Source organism: Erinaceus europaeus, chromosome 4 (assembly GCF_950295315.1).
Source record: "Erinaceus europaeus chromosome 4, mEriEur2.1, whole genome shotgun sequence".
NCBI lineage: Eukaryota > Metazoa > Chordata > Mammalia > Eulipotyphla > Erinaceidae > Erinaceus > Erinaceus europaeus.
Window position 1 is genome coordinate 98164143 of NC_080165.1, and position 18625 is coordinate 98182767.

At 41.3% G+C, this 18625-nt stretch overlaps 1 protein-coding gene and 1 long non-coding RNA gene across 2 annotated transcripts in view; both read right to left on the bottom strand.

Moving 5' to 3' along the window:
- Positions 1-2973: 2973 nt before the first annotated feature.
- The window catches only part of LOC132538121 (uncharacterized), a 350189-nt gene continuing 334537 nt past the window's right edge, over positions 2974-18625 (bottom strand). The window contains exon 2 of the long non-coding RNA XR_009549533.1: positions 2974-3034. This is a non-coding gene — a long non-coding RNA (uncharacterized LOC132538121). The remainder of the gene's footprint in view (positions 3035-18625) is intronic.
- Positions 16236-18625, bottom strand: part of KLRG1 (killer cell lectin like receptor G1) — a 24030-nt gene continuing 21640 nt past the window's right edge. Inside the window, exons 4-5 of the mRNA XM_060190115.1 lie at positions 17929-18029; positions 16236-17081 (exon numbers count right to left, since the gene is read on the bottom strand). Of these exons, the coding sequence (XP_060046098.1) occupies positions 16970-17081; positions 17929-18029 (213 nt within the window). The 3' untranslated portion in view covers positions 16236-16969. The remainder of the gene's footprint in view (positions 17082-17928; positions 18030-18625) is intronic.

The window sequence follows — 18625 nt, forward strand, 5'->3', positions numbered from 1 at the left end:
TATTTTATATATTGAATAAGGACAAAGATAAATTGAGAGGGAAAGAGGAGATAGAAAGGGAGAAAGAGAAACACCTGTAGCTTTCCCTCTGCAGGTGGGGACAGGGGGCTTGAGCCTGGGCGCACTCTACCAGGCACACCACTGCCCGACCCCTTAACCTTTTTTTTATCTGAGGACCTTGGGTACTTCAGGCATGAAATTCTTTTTTGCATAACCATTATACTATCTCCTCCAGCCTGAAGGGATACTTTTCTAAGTTTAAGTTTATGTGATGCTATAAGGAACCAGTGTTAACTCCAGATCTAATCCAGGAATGACCTGGAGCCTTCTATACCTGTCATAGCCTGTGCCTTATAGATGCTGTGTAGTCAGGTTATGAGTCATGCATGGTTTTAGGTCAGAAAATAATAACCTGACCAAAAAAACCAAGAAATAAGGGAAGGAAAACCTTCCACAAGCTGACTAGGGATCTATAGAGCACATTCCAACCAAGTTGTGGAGAGAAGTCAGTTATTTGGGGACCACATGGGTGAAGGGGTGACCTCAAACAACAGTAGTAATGACAGTGTAGACAGGCCACAACCTTTGAGCAGTATTGGCATTCATACAGAAATTGGGATGTGCTCACTGAGGTCATGAATCCAAGAACCATATGACCAAAGACTTGGCTTCTGTGAAGAGAGCAAGATTTTGCTTTGGGGGGCAGGGAGCACAGGGGAAGAAATAAAATGAAAACTTTGAGGGGCTGAGGAGACAGTTTAATGATTATGTAAGACTTTGATACCTAAAGTTCTGAGGTCCCAGGTTCAATGCCCAACACCAGCATAAGCATGTCTTTTTTTTTTCTTTATTGGGGGAGTAATGGTTTACAGTCGACAGTACATAGAATAACTAGTACATGCATAACATCTCTCATTCCTTCCTGTCCTAATAAAATTTAAGAGACTTCTTTTTTATTTTTTTACTTTGTTTTCCCTTTTGTTGCCCTTGTTTTTTATTGTTGTTGTAGTTATTATTGTTGTTGTTATTGATGCCATTGTTAAATAGAACAGAGAGAAATGGAGAGAGGAGGGGAAGAGAAAGATAGATACCTGCAGGCCTGCTTCACCGCCTGTGAAGCAACTCCCCTACAGGTGGGAAGCTGGGGGCTGGAACCGTGATCCTTGCACGGGTCCTTGCATGGGTCCTTGCAGTAGAGCAGTGAGTTAAGCGCAGGTGGTGCAAAGCGCAAGGACCAGCGTAAAGATCACAGTTCAAGCCCCCGGCTCCCCACCTGCAGGGGAGTCGCTTCACAGGGGGTGAAGCAGGTCTGCAGGTGTCTGTCTTTCTCTCCCCCTTTCTGTCTTCTCCTCCTCTCTCAATTTCTCTCTGTCCTATCCAACAGTGAGAGCATCAGTTACAACAATAATAACTACAACAAGGGCAACAAAAGGGAGTAAGTGAATATTACAAAAAAAAAAGAATATTAAAAAAACAAACAGACCCTAGGGAGTCAGGCGGTAGCACAGCGGGTTAAGTGCACTTAGCACAAAACGCAAGGACCGGCATAAGGATCCTGGTTCAAGCCTCCCCCCTCACAGCTTGCAGGAGCGTTGCTTCACAGGTGGTGAAGCAGGTCTGCAGGTGTCTTTCTCTCCCTCTCTGTCTTCCCCTCCTATCTCCATTTCTCTCTGTCCTATCTAACAATGACAACATCAGTAAAAACAATAATAACTACAACAACAATAAAACAAGGGAAACAGCCTCTCCTCTCCTCTCCCAGATCAACTAGGAATACCAAAGACCACCTGGGACCGAAATGAGACAGGACTGGAACGACTACAGGAATCCACCAGGTCACCGGTGAGTGCAAACACTTGTGGCTGGTGACAGAGAGAGATTAGGAAGAGATTAAGTGGCTGGTAACAGTCCAGCAGTTTGTCAGTTGAGACACCACCTCCAGTCTGTTCCACCAACAAGGGGACAGCAGAGGGGAGGAGACGACTCCCCAGAAACTCAGCAAGTGCAACTCTGGGTCTCCATTGCTGCTGCCCTCAGAGTCTGGAGCAGCAGCAGGGAGGGAAACCAGGGGACAGAGATCTAGCCAGGAAACTCAGGAGAAGACCTATACCTCGGTGGCATAGCGGTGGGGCTGTGAAACTCTCTTTGCATAACCACTGGAGTATCTCTGCCACACACTGCTTGGTCAGGAGTCAGTGATTAAGCTAAGAAGCCTACTTATAGTTAAAAAGCCCTCAGCCTCCCATAGCCTACAGGGAAGAAAAAAGAAAAAGAGGCTTTTAAACCACTGAGCTCCAACTCAGGGATTAAAATACTATTGAAACAACTGTTAACTTCCACCACTGTGAACCCTTTAATTACCTTACTTAGACACAAGTCAATCCAGGCAATAGTGGTCAGTAATTTGAAAAGTACTGAGAGAGGGAACTCATAGTATAATATATAAAATGGTTAAACCAACAAGAAAAAATAATGGAGAAACAAACCAGGACAAGAGTCCAGCTAAAAGCCCCCCAAAGGGTGAAGAACAAAATAACGAGTTCAACATACAAACACTAGTTAAGGAAATAATCACAGGAGTGTGTTGGTATGCTTTTAAAAACCCCTTCTGTTTCATTTAGTTTAATCCCCCCTGCCTAACACAATTCTATTTACATAACCTCTGTTAACAAGCACCACCCTCCCTCCAGGGCATTGGTGGTTCAGTGGTAGAATTCTCACCTGCTCCGCCCCCTCTCCTTGTCATACCCTTATTTTCACCAGCCACTTTTCTCTCCACCCTCTCTGCCTCGCATCCTGTTCCCACCCTACTGGGCTAGTATATTTATAAGGACAAGATTGTAGTTTTTAGTTTAGTTTAGCTTAGCTTGGTATAGATTGTGCTGCGTCCTGCATGAATAAAGAGATACTGCGTAAAACCCAACCATGAGTCCCTGGTCGTCTGTTACCCACTGGTGAAGCCAGCCCGGCAAAAACAACATAATGGCGCCTACAACGTGGGACCGGACCTGCGCAACTCCCAGATAAGTGAAGACTTTGCCTACCTATGCACTATAGTCTTCTCTTCTACTTATGAAGAGGTTTGCCAAAGCCTCTACTGTTTCATCATGAGACAGTTACTCTGTCTCTGGAACATTTTGCTCTGGGACACACTTTGTTTCCCTGACTGGGAACTTTGGTTTCTTGTGACCCTAATCATAGAGCTTGGGAGATGCACTGAGATTTCTCCTTGGACTTTCTGGATTCCCTCTCCCATGTTTCCTGAGGAAAAGGACTACATTTTGCTCTGGGCCACAATTTGGTTCTTTATAACCGTGATCGTAGACCTTGGGATATGCATGGGGATTTCCCCTGGGACTTTCTGGACTTCTTCTCGAATGTTTCCCATGGAGAAGGACTACTCTAATTTGAGGAGCATTCTCCAGTACCCTGGCAGTCCCCAAGAATGGAGACACATGATTAGTTCTACTCTCCTGATTGGATTCTTTCTTCGATGGGAAGACGCTTTTAAAAGTAGATGCCTGAAGCAATACAGCAGGGTCAGCACCCTAAATGGAATTTCGAGGAGCTTTTTGGACTAGGATGCCCTCCGGGGACTCATAATGCTACATGATGCTGAGATCTGTTTCATAAGAGAGTGATTTAAATGACTGAATTTTTGTATGACATTGACTTAAAAGAAAAAATGCTAGACACAGCCATGATTTCTAGAGACATCCAGAAACAATCCAAAAAATTGTTTTTTCCCTCCTTTGATTTCTTTTTTACATCTTGGCATAAATCTGAAACATTTAATGCTAAAACGGTATGAGTTATGGGTGGGGCAGATAGTGCAATGATTATGTTAATTATTCTCATGCCTGAAGCTTCTACCATGATTCTTCTGTTTACCTTTCCACATTTTATTGAGTTTAAACTGTTTAAACAACCTTAAAATCATACTAGAAAGGACTTCCAGTTATAATGGAGTTATCAATTATAGTAAACTTTTAATCTGCTACAAGTTTTGTTTGACAAGTAAGTGAATTTCAGCTGTCAAGTCTTCACCTGAAAAAGCATATACTCAAATGGAATTCCCGGAAATCCATTTGGACCCCTGTTCTCTGACATCGCCCACAAGATGGAATGACTACAACACACCCCCAGAAACCAATGATGTGACCTGGCAAGACCTGAAGAAACAGATTCACAGACTCCAAAGATCACTCTCTACAGAAAAGCAGAATTCTGGTGGCCAACATTCCCCATCGAGACAGACATGCAGCATTTCATCCCTTGGCATTTTCTTCAGTGGTCAGCTACTTTGGACTGACACCTCCATCAGACTTACTGGTACACGCTGCTGTGTTTCTCAAAGACTAACTTCAGCCAATTGCCTTGAGACTTTATAGACCATATCCCCTCGCCTGCAGGCTCTGTTCTCAGAGGTAGAAAACTCTCCCTCCTTATTAGGTTATGCCCACAGAGGCAGGAAACGCCCTTTGAGGCAAGAGATGCCCCCAGAGGCATGAAGCGCACCCAGAGGCAAGAAATGCCCTTTCGCCTGCTAGGCCTTGCACTTTGAAGCAAGAAACGTTCTCCTTGGCATCATACTGGTTATTGCTACTCGCCTATTTTATTTTCCATGTCTTATGCCAGTTCTTTTGAAAATGCCTGTACAATATAGGTTTCTGTTCACCCCACAATCCTGATACTATGGCCATTAGTTAAAAAGAAAGGGGGAATTGTTGGTATGCTTTTAAAAACCCCTTCTGTTTCATTTGGTTTAATCCCCCCTACTTAACACTATTCTATTTACATAACCACTTCATTCTATTTACATAACCGCTGTTAACAAGCACCACCCTCCCTCCAGGGCATTGATGGTTCAGTGGTAGAATTCTTGCCTGCTCCGCCCCCTCTCCCCCTTGTCATACCCTGATTTTCACCAGTCACTTTTCTCTCCACCCTCTCTGCGTCGCATCCTGTTCCCAACCTACTGGGATAGGATATTTATAAGGACAAGATTGTAGTTTTTAGTTTAGTTTAGCTTAGCTTGGTATAGATTCTGCTGCGTCCTACATGAATAAAGAGATACCACTTACAACCCAACCATGAGTCCCTAATCGTCTGTTACTCGCCTGTGAAGCCAGCCCGGCGAAAACAACAGGAGTGAGTAAAGAATTTGAAAGAATTATAATCAGAAATACGGAACAACAAATGAGACTCTGGAAGAAAACACTAATTATCTCAAGGTTATTAGAGAGCTGAAAGCTGTAATAGCTGAGCTAAGGAAACAACAGGCTGAACAAGCTAAAACAGTATCAGAACAGGGTAACAAAATAGATGAACTCCAGAAAACAGTAGAGGACAGAGAGAATAGAATCAATGAGGCTGAAAACACAATTAGCAAGATTGAGGACTAATTAGAGACAACTAAAAAAGAAGTAAGAGATCTCAAAAACAGATTAAGAGATGCTGAAAACAACAACAGAGACCTATGGGATGACTTCAAAAGAAACAATATACGCATTATTGGCTTACCAGAGGAAGAAAGAGAAGGAGAGGAAGAAAGCATTCTTCAGGCCATAATAGCTGAAAACTTCTTTAGTCTAGACAACATCAAAGACATAAAGATTCAAGAATCCCAGAGGGACCCAAACAGAATTAACCCAGACTTAAAGACACCAAGACACATCATACTTAGAATGGAATGGAAGAAGGATAAAGAAAGGATCCTGAAGGCTGCAAGAGAAAAACAAAGAGTCACCTACAAATGAAAACCCATAAGATTAGCAGCAGACTTCTCCACACAAACACTACAGGCCAGAAGAGAATGGCAAGATATCTATCGAGTGCTCAATGAGAAAGGCTTTCAACCAAGAATACTATATCCTGCTAGACTGTCATTCAGACTAGATGGAGGCATCAAAACCTTCTCAGAAAAGCAACAGCTGAAGGAATCAACTATCACCAAGCCTGCCCTGAAAGAAGTTCTGAAAGGTCTTCTATAAACAGTCAGACCACCATAAATAGGTCATATATCAGAACACTCTAAAACTCTACAAGAATGGCATTAAAATATCTTCAATCTTTGATATCAATAAATGTCAATGGCCTGAATTCACCTATTAAAAGACACAGAGTAGGAAGACAGATCAGAAAATAAGACCCAACAATATACTGTCTACAGGATACCCACCTAACTCAACAAGACAAACACAGACTTAAAGTGAAAGGATGGAAAACTATCATACAAGCCAATGGCCCACAAAAAAAAAAAGGGCAGGAAAAGCTATTCTCATATCTGACACGATAGACTTTTGAATAGGTAAGATTAAAAAAGATAAGAATGGACACTACTTTTGCTGAGAGCATCAGTCAATCAAGAGGACTCAACAATTATTAACATCTATGGACCAAATGAAAAACCATCTAAATACATCAAATGTCTACTGAAAGAGCTACAACAATATATTAACAGCAACACAGTCATAGTAGAGGACTTCAACACCCCACTCTCTCAACTTGACAGATCATCCAGGCAGAAAATCAATAAAGCATAAGGGAGCTGAATGAAGAGATAAATAAACTAGAACTATTGGACATTTTCAGAGTCATTCATCCCAAGAAACTGGAATACACATTTTATTTAAATCCACATGGATCATTCTCAAGGATAGACCATATGTTAGGCCACAAAGACAGCATCAGACAATTCAAGAGCATTGAAATCATCCCAAGCATTTTCTCAGACCACAGTGGAACTAAACTAACACTTAACAATCAACAAAAGATTAATAACAGTCCCAAAATGTGGAAGCTCAACAGTACACTTCTTAACAACCTCTGGGTCGAAGAGGAAATCAAGGAAGAAATCACAATGTTTCAAGAGTTCAATGAAAATGAAGACACAATCTATCAAAATATTTGGGACACATCTAAGGCAATACTGAGAGGGAAGTTCATAGCTATACAAGCACACATTAGGAAACAGGAAAAAGCACAAATAAGCAGCCTGATTGCATATTTTAAAGACATAGAAGAAGAACAACAACAAAGAAACCCTAAAGCCGATCTTGGATGGACCTTGAAAAAATCATGTTGAGTGAAATAAGTCAGAAACAGAAGGATGAATATGGGATGATCTCACTCTCAGGCCGAAGTTGAAAAACAAGATTAGAAAAGAAAACACAAGTCGAACCTGAAATGGAATTGGAGTATTACACCAAAGTAAAAGACTCTGGGGTGGGTGGGTAGGTGGGGAGAATACAGGTCCATGAAAAATGATGAATGAAATAGTGGGGGTTGTATTGCTAAATGGGAATCTGGGGAATGTTATGCATGTAAAAAAAAAAAAAAAAAAAAAAAAAGAAGTAGAAACGCAAAGCAGAAATTGACTGAGTTTGGAGTATGGCACCAAAGTAAGAAAGCAGAAGTATACTAGAGTTTGCAGTGAGTACCTCCCTAATACTTCCTCTCCACTTTTCTAAGCTTTGGGTCCATGATTGCTCAACAATTTGTTTGGCTTTGTATGTTAACTCTCTTTTCAGTCACCAGGTTCCAGGTGTCATCAGGATGCCGGCCAGACTTCCCTGGATTGAAGACACCACCAATGTGTCCTGGAGCTCAGCTTCCCCAGAGACACACCCTACTAGGGAAAGAGAGAGACAGACTGGGAGTATGGACCAACCAGTCAACGCCCATGTTCAGCGGGGAAGCAATTACAGAAGCCAGACCTTCTACCTTCTGCAACCCTCAACGACCCTGGGTCCATGCTCCCAGAGGGATAGAGAATGGGAAAGCTATCAGGGGAGGGGGTGGGATATGGAGATTGGGCGGTGGGAATTGTGTGGAGTTGTACCCCTCCTACCCTATGGTTTTGTTAATTAATCCTTTCTTAAATAAAAAAATTAAAAAAAAAAAAAAAAAAAGAAACCCTAAAGCAATGAGAAGGACAGAAATCACTAAAGTTAGGGCAGAAATAAATAACATTGAGAATAAGAAAACCATACAAAAGATCAACAAAAGTAAATGTTGGTTCTTCGAAAGAGTAAACAAAATCAACAAACCTTTAACTAGACTCACAAAACAAAAAAGGGAGAAGACCCAAATACTAAATACCCAGATACTAAACGAACAAGGAGATTTCACAACAGACACTGCAGAAATTCAACATATCATGCAAGGCTTCTATGAACAACTATATGCCACCAAGGTACAGAACCTGGAAGAAATGGACGATTTCCTAGATACCTACCAACTTCGAAAACTAAGTAAAGAGGAAGTGGATAACATGAACAGGCCCATCACAGCCAATGAAATTGAAACAGTTATCAAAAATCTCCCCAAAAATAAAAGTCCTGGACCAAATGGTTTTACAAATGAATTCTACAAAACCTTCAAAGAAGAACTAATACCTCTACTTTTAAAAGTCTTCTAGAACATTGAAGACACTGGAATACTCCCTGCCAGATTCTATGAAGCCAACATCACTCTGATACCAAAAGCAGACAGGGACACAACCAAAAAAGAAAACTACAGACCAATATCTCTGATGAACATAGATGCGAAAATATTGAACAAAATTCTAGCCAACCGGATACAGCAGTATATCAAAAAGATTGTTCATCATGACCAAGTTGGGTTTATCCCAGGCATGCAAGGTTGGTTTAATATATGTAAATCAGTCAATGTGATTCACCACATCAACAAAAGCAAGACCAAAAACCACATGGTCATATCAATAGATGCAGAGAAAGCCTTTGACAAAATACAACATCCCTTTATGATCAAAACACTACAAAAAATGGGAATAGATGGAAAATTCCTGAAGAGAGTGGAGTCTATATATAGCAAACCTACAGCCAATATCATACTCAGTGGTGAAAAACTGGAAGCATTTCCCCTCAGATCAGGTACTAGACAGGGCTGCCCACTATCACCATTATTATTCAATATAGTGTTGGAAGTTCTTGCCATAGTAAATAGGCAGGAGCAAGGAATTAAAGGGATACAGATTGGAAGAGAAGAAGTCAAACTCTCCCTGTTTGCAGATGACATGATAGTATACACAGAAAAACCTAAGGAATCCAGAAAGAAGCTTTTGGAAATCATCAGGAAATACAGTAATGTGTCAGGCTATAAAATTAACATTCAAAAGTCAGTGGCATTCCTCTATGCAAACACTAAGTTAGAAGAAATTGAAATCCAGAAATCAATTCCTTTTACTATAGCAACAAAAACAATAAAATATCTAGGAGTAAACCTAAACAAAGAAGTGAAAGACTTGTATACTGGAAATTATGAGTCACTACTCAAGGAAATTGAAAAAGACACAAAGAAGTGGAAAGATATTCCATGTTCATGGCTTGGAAGAATTAACATCATCAAAATGAATATACTACCCAGAGCCATATACAAATTTAATGCTACCCCCATCAAGATCCCAAGCACATTTTTTGGAGAATAGAACAAATGCTACAAATGTCTATCTGGAACCAGAAAAGACCTAGAATTGCCAAAACAATCTTGAGAAAAAAGAACAGAACCAGAGGCGTCACACTCCCAGATCTCAAATTGTATTATAGGGCCATTGTCACTGCTTGGTACTGGAACATGAATAGACACACTGACCAGTGGAATAGAATTGAGAACCCAGAAGTGAGTCCCCACACCTATGGACATCTAATCTTTGACAAAGGGGTCCAAACTATTAAATGGGGAAAGCAGAGTCTCTTCAACAAATGGTGTTGGAAACAATGGGTTGAAACATGCAGAAGAATGAAACTGAACCACTATATTTCACCAACTACAAAAGTAAATTCCAAGTGGATCAAGGACTTGGATGTTAGACCACAAACTATCAGATACTTAGAGGAAAATATTGGCAGAACTCTTTTCCGCATAAATTTTAAAGACATCTTCAGTGAAATGAATCCAGTTACAAAGAAGACTAAGGCAAGTATAAACCTATGGGACTACATCAAATTAAAAAGCTTCTGCACAGCAAAAGAAATCACTACCCAAACCAAGAGACCCCTCACAGAATGGGAGAAGATCTTTACATGCCATACATCAGACAAGAGTTTAATAACCAACATATATAAAGAGCTTGCCAAACTCAACAACAAGACAACAAATAACCCCATCCAAAAATGGGGAGAGGATATGGACAGAATATTCACCACAGAAGAGATCCAAAAGGCCGAGAAACACATGAAAAAATGCTCCAGGTCTCTGATTGTCAGAGAAACGCAAATAAAGACAACAATGAGATACTATTTCACTCCTGTGAAAATGTCATACATCAGAAAAGGTAATAGCAGCAAATGCTGGAGAGGGTGTGGGGTCAAAGGAACCCTCCTACACTGCTAGTGAGAATGTCAATTGGTCCAACCTCTGTGGAGAACAGTCTGGAGAATTCTCAGAAGGCTAGAAATGGACCTACCCTATGATCCTGTAAATTCCTCTCCTGGGGATATATCCTAAGCAACCCAACACATCCATCCAAAAAGATCTGTGTACACATATGTTCTTGGCAGCACAATTTGTAATAGCCAAAACCTGGAAGCAACACAGGTGTCTAACAACAGATGAGTGGCTGAGCAAGTTTTGGTATATATACACAATGGAATACTTCTCAGCTGTAAAAAATGGTGACTTCACTGTTTTCAGCCAATCTTGGATGGACCTTGAAAAATTCATGTTAAGTGAAATAATTCAGAAACAGAAGGATGAATATGGGATGATCTCACTCTCAGGCAGAAGTTGAAAAACAAGATCGAAAAAAAAAAAAAAACCACAAGTAAAACCTGAAATGCAATTGGTGTATCACACCAAAGTAAAAGACTCTGGGGTGAGAGGGTGGGGAGAATACAGGTCCAAGAAGGATGACAGAGGACCTAGTGGGGGTTGTATTGTTATATGGGAAACTGGGGAATATTATGCATGTAGAAACTATTCCACTTACTGCTGAATGTAAAACATTAATTCCCCAATAAAGAAATTAATATATATATATATGAAATGCTAAAAAAAAAAAAAAAGAATAACTATCCATTGTCTTCTTGAACCCTAAGATAGCAGAAACCTCACATTTCCACTATATAGCCTAAACTTCCCCCAGTCCTGGGACCTTAGGATAGGGCCCACTTTCCCATGCTTCTCCCAATTCTTATCAAATAATATTGCATCCGCTGATCGCAACCTAATCAACGCAACGAGTGCCACCCCAGCATGCTTTACTTCAGACTGTGTACAGAGACTTCAGGTGTGGAATGACAACCTTTCAGCTTCATCACTCGGGTGAGACCTTTCCTTTCATAGTATTCTCTAATTCCATCCCAGGTAGTTCACTTCCTAACAAAGTCCCAAAACCTAGATATAGACCAGGTTCCAGGAGATAGAGCATATATGTTCACACGTATCCATAAACCAGGGCGAATATATACCTGAAAGAAGTAGTACACTAGAGTTTGCAGTGAGTACCCCCTAACACTTCCTCTCCACTATTCCAACCTTTGAGTCCATGATTCTTCAACAATTTGTTTGGCTTTGTATGTTAACTCTCTTTTCAGCCACTTGGTTCCAGATGCCATCAGGATGCCAGCCAGGCTTCCCTGAACTGAAGACCCCACCAATATGTCCTGGAGCTCCGCTTCCCCAGAGACCCACTCTACTAGGGAGAGAGAGAGGCAGACTGGGAGTATGGATCGACCAGTCAACACCCATGTTCAGCAGGGAAGCAATTACAGAAGCCAGACCGTCAACCTTCCCTGCTTCCCTGCTGAACATGGGTGTTGACTGGTCGATCAAAGCCAAACAAATTGTTGAAGAATCATGGAGTCAAAGGTTGGAATAGTGGATAGAGAATGGAAAAACTATTGGGGAGGGGATGGGATATGGAGACTGGGTGGCGGGAATTGGGTGGTGTGGAGTTTTACCCCCCACCCTATGATTTTGTTAATGTCTCCTTTCTTAAATAAATAATAATAAAAATAAAACAAGGGAAACAAAAGGGAAAATAAATTTTTTAAAAATCAGAAACTAGCCAGTATCTGACAAATAAGTCTAAAGAATAAATGTAATACTAGAAAATAAATTATTCTTATGTAACATTCTTAAGGGGGACAAAACAGGAAGAACTAAACTCAATTCTGATGACAGGTGGTACAACCCCCATCACAGAGGAGAGCAGACATGGCCCTTCTGGTCATGGCCCTTCTGGAAGAGGTTCAGAGTCAACAGTACTGTATTGTTCCTCTCTGAACAAGTAAATGACATTGCACCTCCTGTAGGAGCCAGGCCATGACACAGAAGGATTAACTGTCATTACAAATATAACCAAGACATACCCCAAGACCCCAGAACTAAAGGCAGGAGTTTGTAAGGAGATGGGAGTTTGTCTCTACTATTTCCTTCTATAAACATTGTATCTAGGTTAAACTGACCCTTTGCCTTTTCAAAGCTGGCTAGAGAATGTTCATTCACATGGACTATTAGTATATATGTTAAGTTTTGTTTCTGACCGTACCCATTACAAACTGAAGCCAACACAGAACATAGAGGAAGATGAAATATTTATTTACACAAGCACATAGAATAGCCATTATAACAACTTACACATGTAAAGACACAAGAACTGACACACAAGGACCTCAGGAGAGCTGCCGGGTTCTCCCCACCCAAGCCAGAGTGCCAAAAGTGGCCCCATTGCCTGGGAGAGAGAGACACAGAGAATCTTCAAACTCATGTCTTTTTATAATGGTCAGGAGCAGGATGGTCACTCTTATCCTGAGGGGCAGAGGGGCAAAGGAGCCTCTGGGTAAACTCGCTTTCTCACATACATAATTTTGTTTTTGTCTTTAATCTCCCTAATTTGTGGCCTTCTCTCTTTTTCTATGTCCAAACCTTCCTACAGAGAACCAGTAACATTGCTCTCATTCTTTAGGCATTCATGTCTAAAATAATGTGGGGATCAACCATACCAATTGCCTCAGTCAATTCTTTCTTCTTCTAGCGTTTGCCCTTCTTCCGTAGCCAGTCAACAGCATCAGGTTGAGCCTGATGTAAAGTTTCGAGACCTCCTTTGAATCTGGAGAGGTGGCAGTCGTTGACTATGTGGGTCATAGTCTGTCTGTAGCTGCAGGGGCAGTTCGGGTCGTCTCTGGCTCCCCAGCGATGGAACATAGCAGCGCACCGGCCATGGCCTGTTCAATAGCGATTGAGGAGGGCCCAGTCATAACGTGCTAGGTCAAAGCCGGGTTGACACTTGCAGGGGTCTGTGATGAGGTGTTTGTTCTTTACCTCAGCTGACTGCCAGCTCTGTTTCCAAGAGACTGGCGTAGTGTAGGCGTAGGGGACCAGATTGGGTGACGAGACGTCAAGCGTTGGACAGGGTGGGCGAAGATATCCGCGTATATTGGCAGGTCCGGTCGAGCGTAGATGTGGGAAATGAACTTAGATGATGCCGCATCCCGACGAATATCTGGCAGGGTGATGTTGCTAAGAACTGGCAGCCATGGAACCGGGGTGGAACGGATGGTTCCAGAAATTATCCTCATGGAAGAATATAATTTGGAATCGACCAAGTGGACATGGGGACTACGGAACCATACTGGTGCACAGTATTCTGCAGTGGAATAGCATAATGCCAGAGATGATGATCATAGTGTGGAAGCGCTCACACCCCATGAGGAGCTGGCCAGTCTTGCAATGATGTGATTCCTTGCGCCCACCTTTGCTGCAGTTTTTATGAGATGTTCGTGAAATGACAGGGTGCGATTGAGAGTAACGCCAAGACTGGCTGGGCTTCATGCCAGATTCTCGTATCGTCAAGCTGCACATTAAGCTCACACGAGGCCGAGGCATGGTGTAGATGGAAAACAGATGATACCGTTTTTGCAGTGCTAGGGATTAGTCACCATTTTTTACAGTAATCAGATATCAGAGACATGTCTTTCGTGAATGTTTCCTCGAGGATGTCGAACTTTGATGCCTGAGTTGCACAGCAGATGTCATCGGCATAGATGAACTTCCTTGAAGAAGTTTCTGGGAGGTAATTGATATAAATATTAAATAGCGTAGGAGCCAGAACAGAGCCCTGGGGGAGGCCACTTGAGACAAGTCTCCATCTGCTAGACTTGTCACCCAGATGTACCCGGAAACTTCTGTTTTGGAGAAGAAACAATATAGTGTTGGCCACCCATGGAGGCAGGCATCTTGAGATCTTGACTAGGAGACCACGGTGCCAGACGGTGTCATAGGCTGCTGTGAGATCAACAAAGACAGCACCCATCTTTAAATTCTTCTGGAATCCATTTTCAATGTAAGTTGAGAGGGCCAGGGCTTGTTCAATTCCTCTCTGATAAGATGTACTAAGAATATCTCATCAGATTGAGTGCTGCAATTAACACTTGGTTCACACATTTACATTATGAAAAAGATATGGTCTAGGGGCAAGGGTAGATAGCATAATGGTTATGCAAACAGACTGTCATGCCTGAGGCTTTGAAGTCCCAGGTTCAGTCCCCTGCACTACCATAAACCAGAGCTGATCAGTGCTCTGGTTAAAAAAAAAAAAAAAAAAAAAAAGATATGGTCTCATATTGTTTTATTCAGTTACATCAGTGCATACTCAGAAAACCAAATTTAGTTAAGGTCATGCCCTTAAGTGTGAAGAGCTGAGAACCATGGTGCATCAACCACCTCTTCTCATTTATTCTGCACAACTTAACTTTCTCCAGGACCTTCTTTTCTTTCTTTCTTTCATTCATCTTTTTTCTTTTTCTTTCTTTCTTCTCTTTCTTTCTTTCCCTTATTTATTTATTTATTTATCTTTTTTATTGAAGGGTTAATGCTTCACCATGCAATCATTGACCACTGACACATGGGTACAATTTTATTATGCACCAAGACCCCAAAGTTCTCTTCCGCCTCTCCCTCCCCATCCTTCTTGAGTCCTTTGCTTTGATGCAATAAATACACCACATCCAGTTTACATTTTACTTTGTGTTCTCCTTCCCATCCCTATTTATTAAGACCTTCCTATAAGTGAGATCATTTGCTATTCTTCTCTTTTTGGCTTATTTCACTTAACATGATGTCTTCAAGTTCTATCCAACATGACGCAAAGGAAATGACTTCATCATTTAAAAAAGCTGAATAGTATTTAATTGTGTAAATATGCCATGATTTTATCTTTTCTGTTTTATTTTAATTTATTTATAAAAAGAGAACACTGACAAAACCATAGGATAAGAGGGGTATAACTCCACACAATTCCCACCACCAGAACTCTGTATCCCATCCCATCCCATCCCATGATAGCTTTCCTATTCTTTAACTCTCTGGGAATATGGACCCAAGGTCATTGTGGGATGCAGAAGGTGGAAGGTCTGGCTTCTGTAATTGCTTCCCTGGTAAATATGGGCATTGACAGGTCAATTCATACTCCCAGCCTGCCTCTCTCTTTCCCTAGTGGGGCGGGGTTCTGGGGAAGCAGAGCTCCAGGACACATTGGTGGGGTTGTCTGTCCAGGGAAGTCTAGTTGGCATCATGCTAGCATCTGGAACCTAGTGGCTGGAAAGAAAATTAACATATAAAGCCAAACAAGTTGTTGACTATGCCATGATTTTTTTTTTAGCCACTTATTTGTTGTTAGACATCTGGTTTGCTTCTAAATTTTGGTGATTACAAATTGTGCTGTTGTGAGCATAGGTATACACAAATATCTTCTGATATGTGTTTTTATTTCCTTTTGGTAAATCTCCAGGAGAGAAATTGCTGAGTCACAGGGTAGGTCTGTCTCCAGATTGTTTTCCATAAAGGTTGGACCGATTTATTCCACCAGCAATGCAACTTTGCCCCATATTCTCTCCAACATTGATTTGTACTGTCTTTTCTAATGTATGATGTTCTCATGTGTGTGTGTGTGTGTGTGTGTGTGTGTGTGTGTGTGTGTGTGTATTTTATTGCCGCCAGAGTTATTGCTGGGGCTCAGTGTCTGCATGATGAATCCACTACTCCTGGAAGCCTTTCTTTCCCTCCTTTTATTTTTTATTTGATAGAGACAGAGATAAACTGATAGGGAAAGGGGAGGGAGAGAGACAGAGAGACACCTGCAGAACTTGCTTCACCCCTACAGATGGAGAGTGGGGGCTTGAATCCAGGTCTTGAGCATGGTAACATGTGTGCTCAACTGGGGGCACCATTGCTTGGCCGCCCTTCACAACTTACTTTCTTACCATTAGTAGTCTTTATCTGCAAAGGACTATTGTCAAGATAAAAATATATTGCCAGTGATAGCAACATGTGGACTCACCAAGACATATAAAAATCTTTACACATTTAACAATTAAATATTTGCACAGAGTTTATCAGATCAGATTAAAATAAAATATAATTTTTTTTTTTTTTTTACTAGAGTGTTGCTCAGCTCTATGGTAGTAATGGGGATTAAACCTGAGACTTTTGGCACCTCAGGCATTTAAGTCTTTTTGCATAACAATTATACTATTTCCCCAGCCCACAGAATACTGCACTTTTGATGGATGTGGGTGGCATGAACAAGGTAGCAGTAGTCACTGGATAGAGAAACTCTAAAAACAAACTATTACACACTTGCCTGAATCTGATCTTTAAACTGTTGAGACATCTAAATATTTCTTTTTTAAGATTTATTTTATTTATTACATTTGAGAGACAAGAGTCTCATATGATATATAGAAAATGAGAGACAAATCAAAGCACCACTGCTTTGGTGCTGAGGACTGAACCAGTAACCTCAGTCTGACACTCTACCAGTTGAGCTGTTTCCCTCAGCCAGTGACAATATCTAAATATTTTCACAGAGAGTTCACCAGTAAATCATTCATTCCTGAGGGGCTGTAGATTGTTACATCTAATGCCATGTGCTAGAAAGTTCATGGCTATCCATATCCAGCTCCTTCTTTGTAGGGGAATAGGATGTGACAGATATGACCAGACATCAAAGTCTGGACTTCTTGCAGATCCACTGTAAAGGAAATTCACAACTAGACGCATGGATACCATCTTGGTTGATGGCACCGCAGTTCTGCACCAAGCTATTAGTAAAAATCCTGTAAGAAATAGAGGGGGGAAAAATCATGTTAAGTGACCTCAAGAGTAAAGGAATTGAAAGGCAGGAAGGGGTAAAAAGGAAACGAAATTTTTCTCCCTGTTCAGGTCCCACTTCTCTCAACTTACCCAAACAGCAGAAGGATACATGACTCATTAATAGTCTGAGAATTGGCTGGAGAGTAGGACTTGGAAGCATGAAGTCCCCAATTCTATCCCTTGAATCACATGTGCCAGAGAGATACTCTAGTTCTGGCTCTTTCTCTCTCCCCATTCCCCCCCCCCTTAATAAATAAATAGATTTTTTTTTTTTTTTTAGCCAGAGCACTGCTCAGCTCTGGCTTATGGTGTTACGGGGAATTGAACCTGGGACTTGATGGAACCTCAGGCTTGAGAGTCTGTTTGCATGACCATTATGCTATCTACCTCCGCCCATAAATGGATCTTTAAAAAAAAAATTTCAACTTCTCTTATTTATTTATTTATTTTGCCTCCAGGGTTACCTCTGGGGCTTGGTGCCAATACTACAAATCCACTGCTTTTTGTGGTCATTTATTTCCCATTTTATTGGATAGGAGAGAGAGAAATTGAGAGTGGAGGGGGAGATAGATAGAGGGGAAAAAAGACACCTGCAGATCTACTTCACAGCCTGTGAAATGACCCACTGCAGGTGGGGAGTTGGGGGCTTGAACCAGGATCCCTGTGCTTCATGCTATATGTGCCACTGCCTGGTCCCCATCAACCTCTCTTTAAAGTGTCGTACTTGGGTGGTTTTTTGTTTGTTTAACTCTTATTTCCTGTCTTCAGTCTTTGCTGCTGCTATTTTTGCATTCCCCTAAAGCTCCTTACCTTGAGGAGTCTATCGCTGATCCATCTAACCACCTCCAGTTAAGATTTTTCCTCAGACCAATCCAGTAAAAGTTAAAATTTAAGATATTTTTGAGCAGTTGCTAAAAAAGACATTGAAGACAATGAAAAAGGGGGTAGCAAAGATGCAGAAAACCAAAGAGACCCATGGCATGGTCAAATAGTTATTCCTTATACTCTGTCTCTCACCACTATTATTAAGGCTAGCTATGTATGTCCTTCCATAATTGGTATCTTAAAGCTCTTACTCCGCCTTTCCCCCCCACCCCACACACACAGTGATGGTGTTTGAAGCTAGATCTTAGGAGGTAATTGGGCTTAGATGAAGTCATAATTATGAGGCCCTCACTAATGATAAGATTAGTGTCCTTATAAGAAGAGAGTAGAGGTCAATATCCCTGTATCATCCACCTGCAGGGGAGTCGCTTCACAGGCGGTGAAGCAGGTCTGCAGATGTCTATTTTTCTCTCCCCCTCTCTGTCTTCCCCTCCTCTCTTCATTTCTCTCCATCCTATCCAACAACAATGACATGAATAACAATAATATCTACGACAATAAAAACAACAAGGGCAACAAAAGGAAATAAATAAATAAATGCTTTGAACATCCCTCCATCAGCTAACGATTCATGAGAAGGCAAATATCTGCAGGAAAGAATATACTCACCAGAACCCTCTGC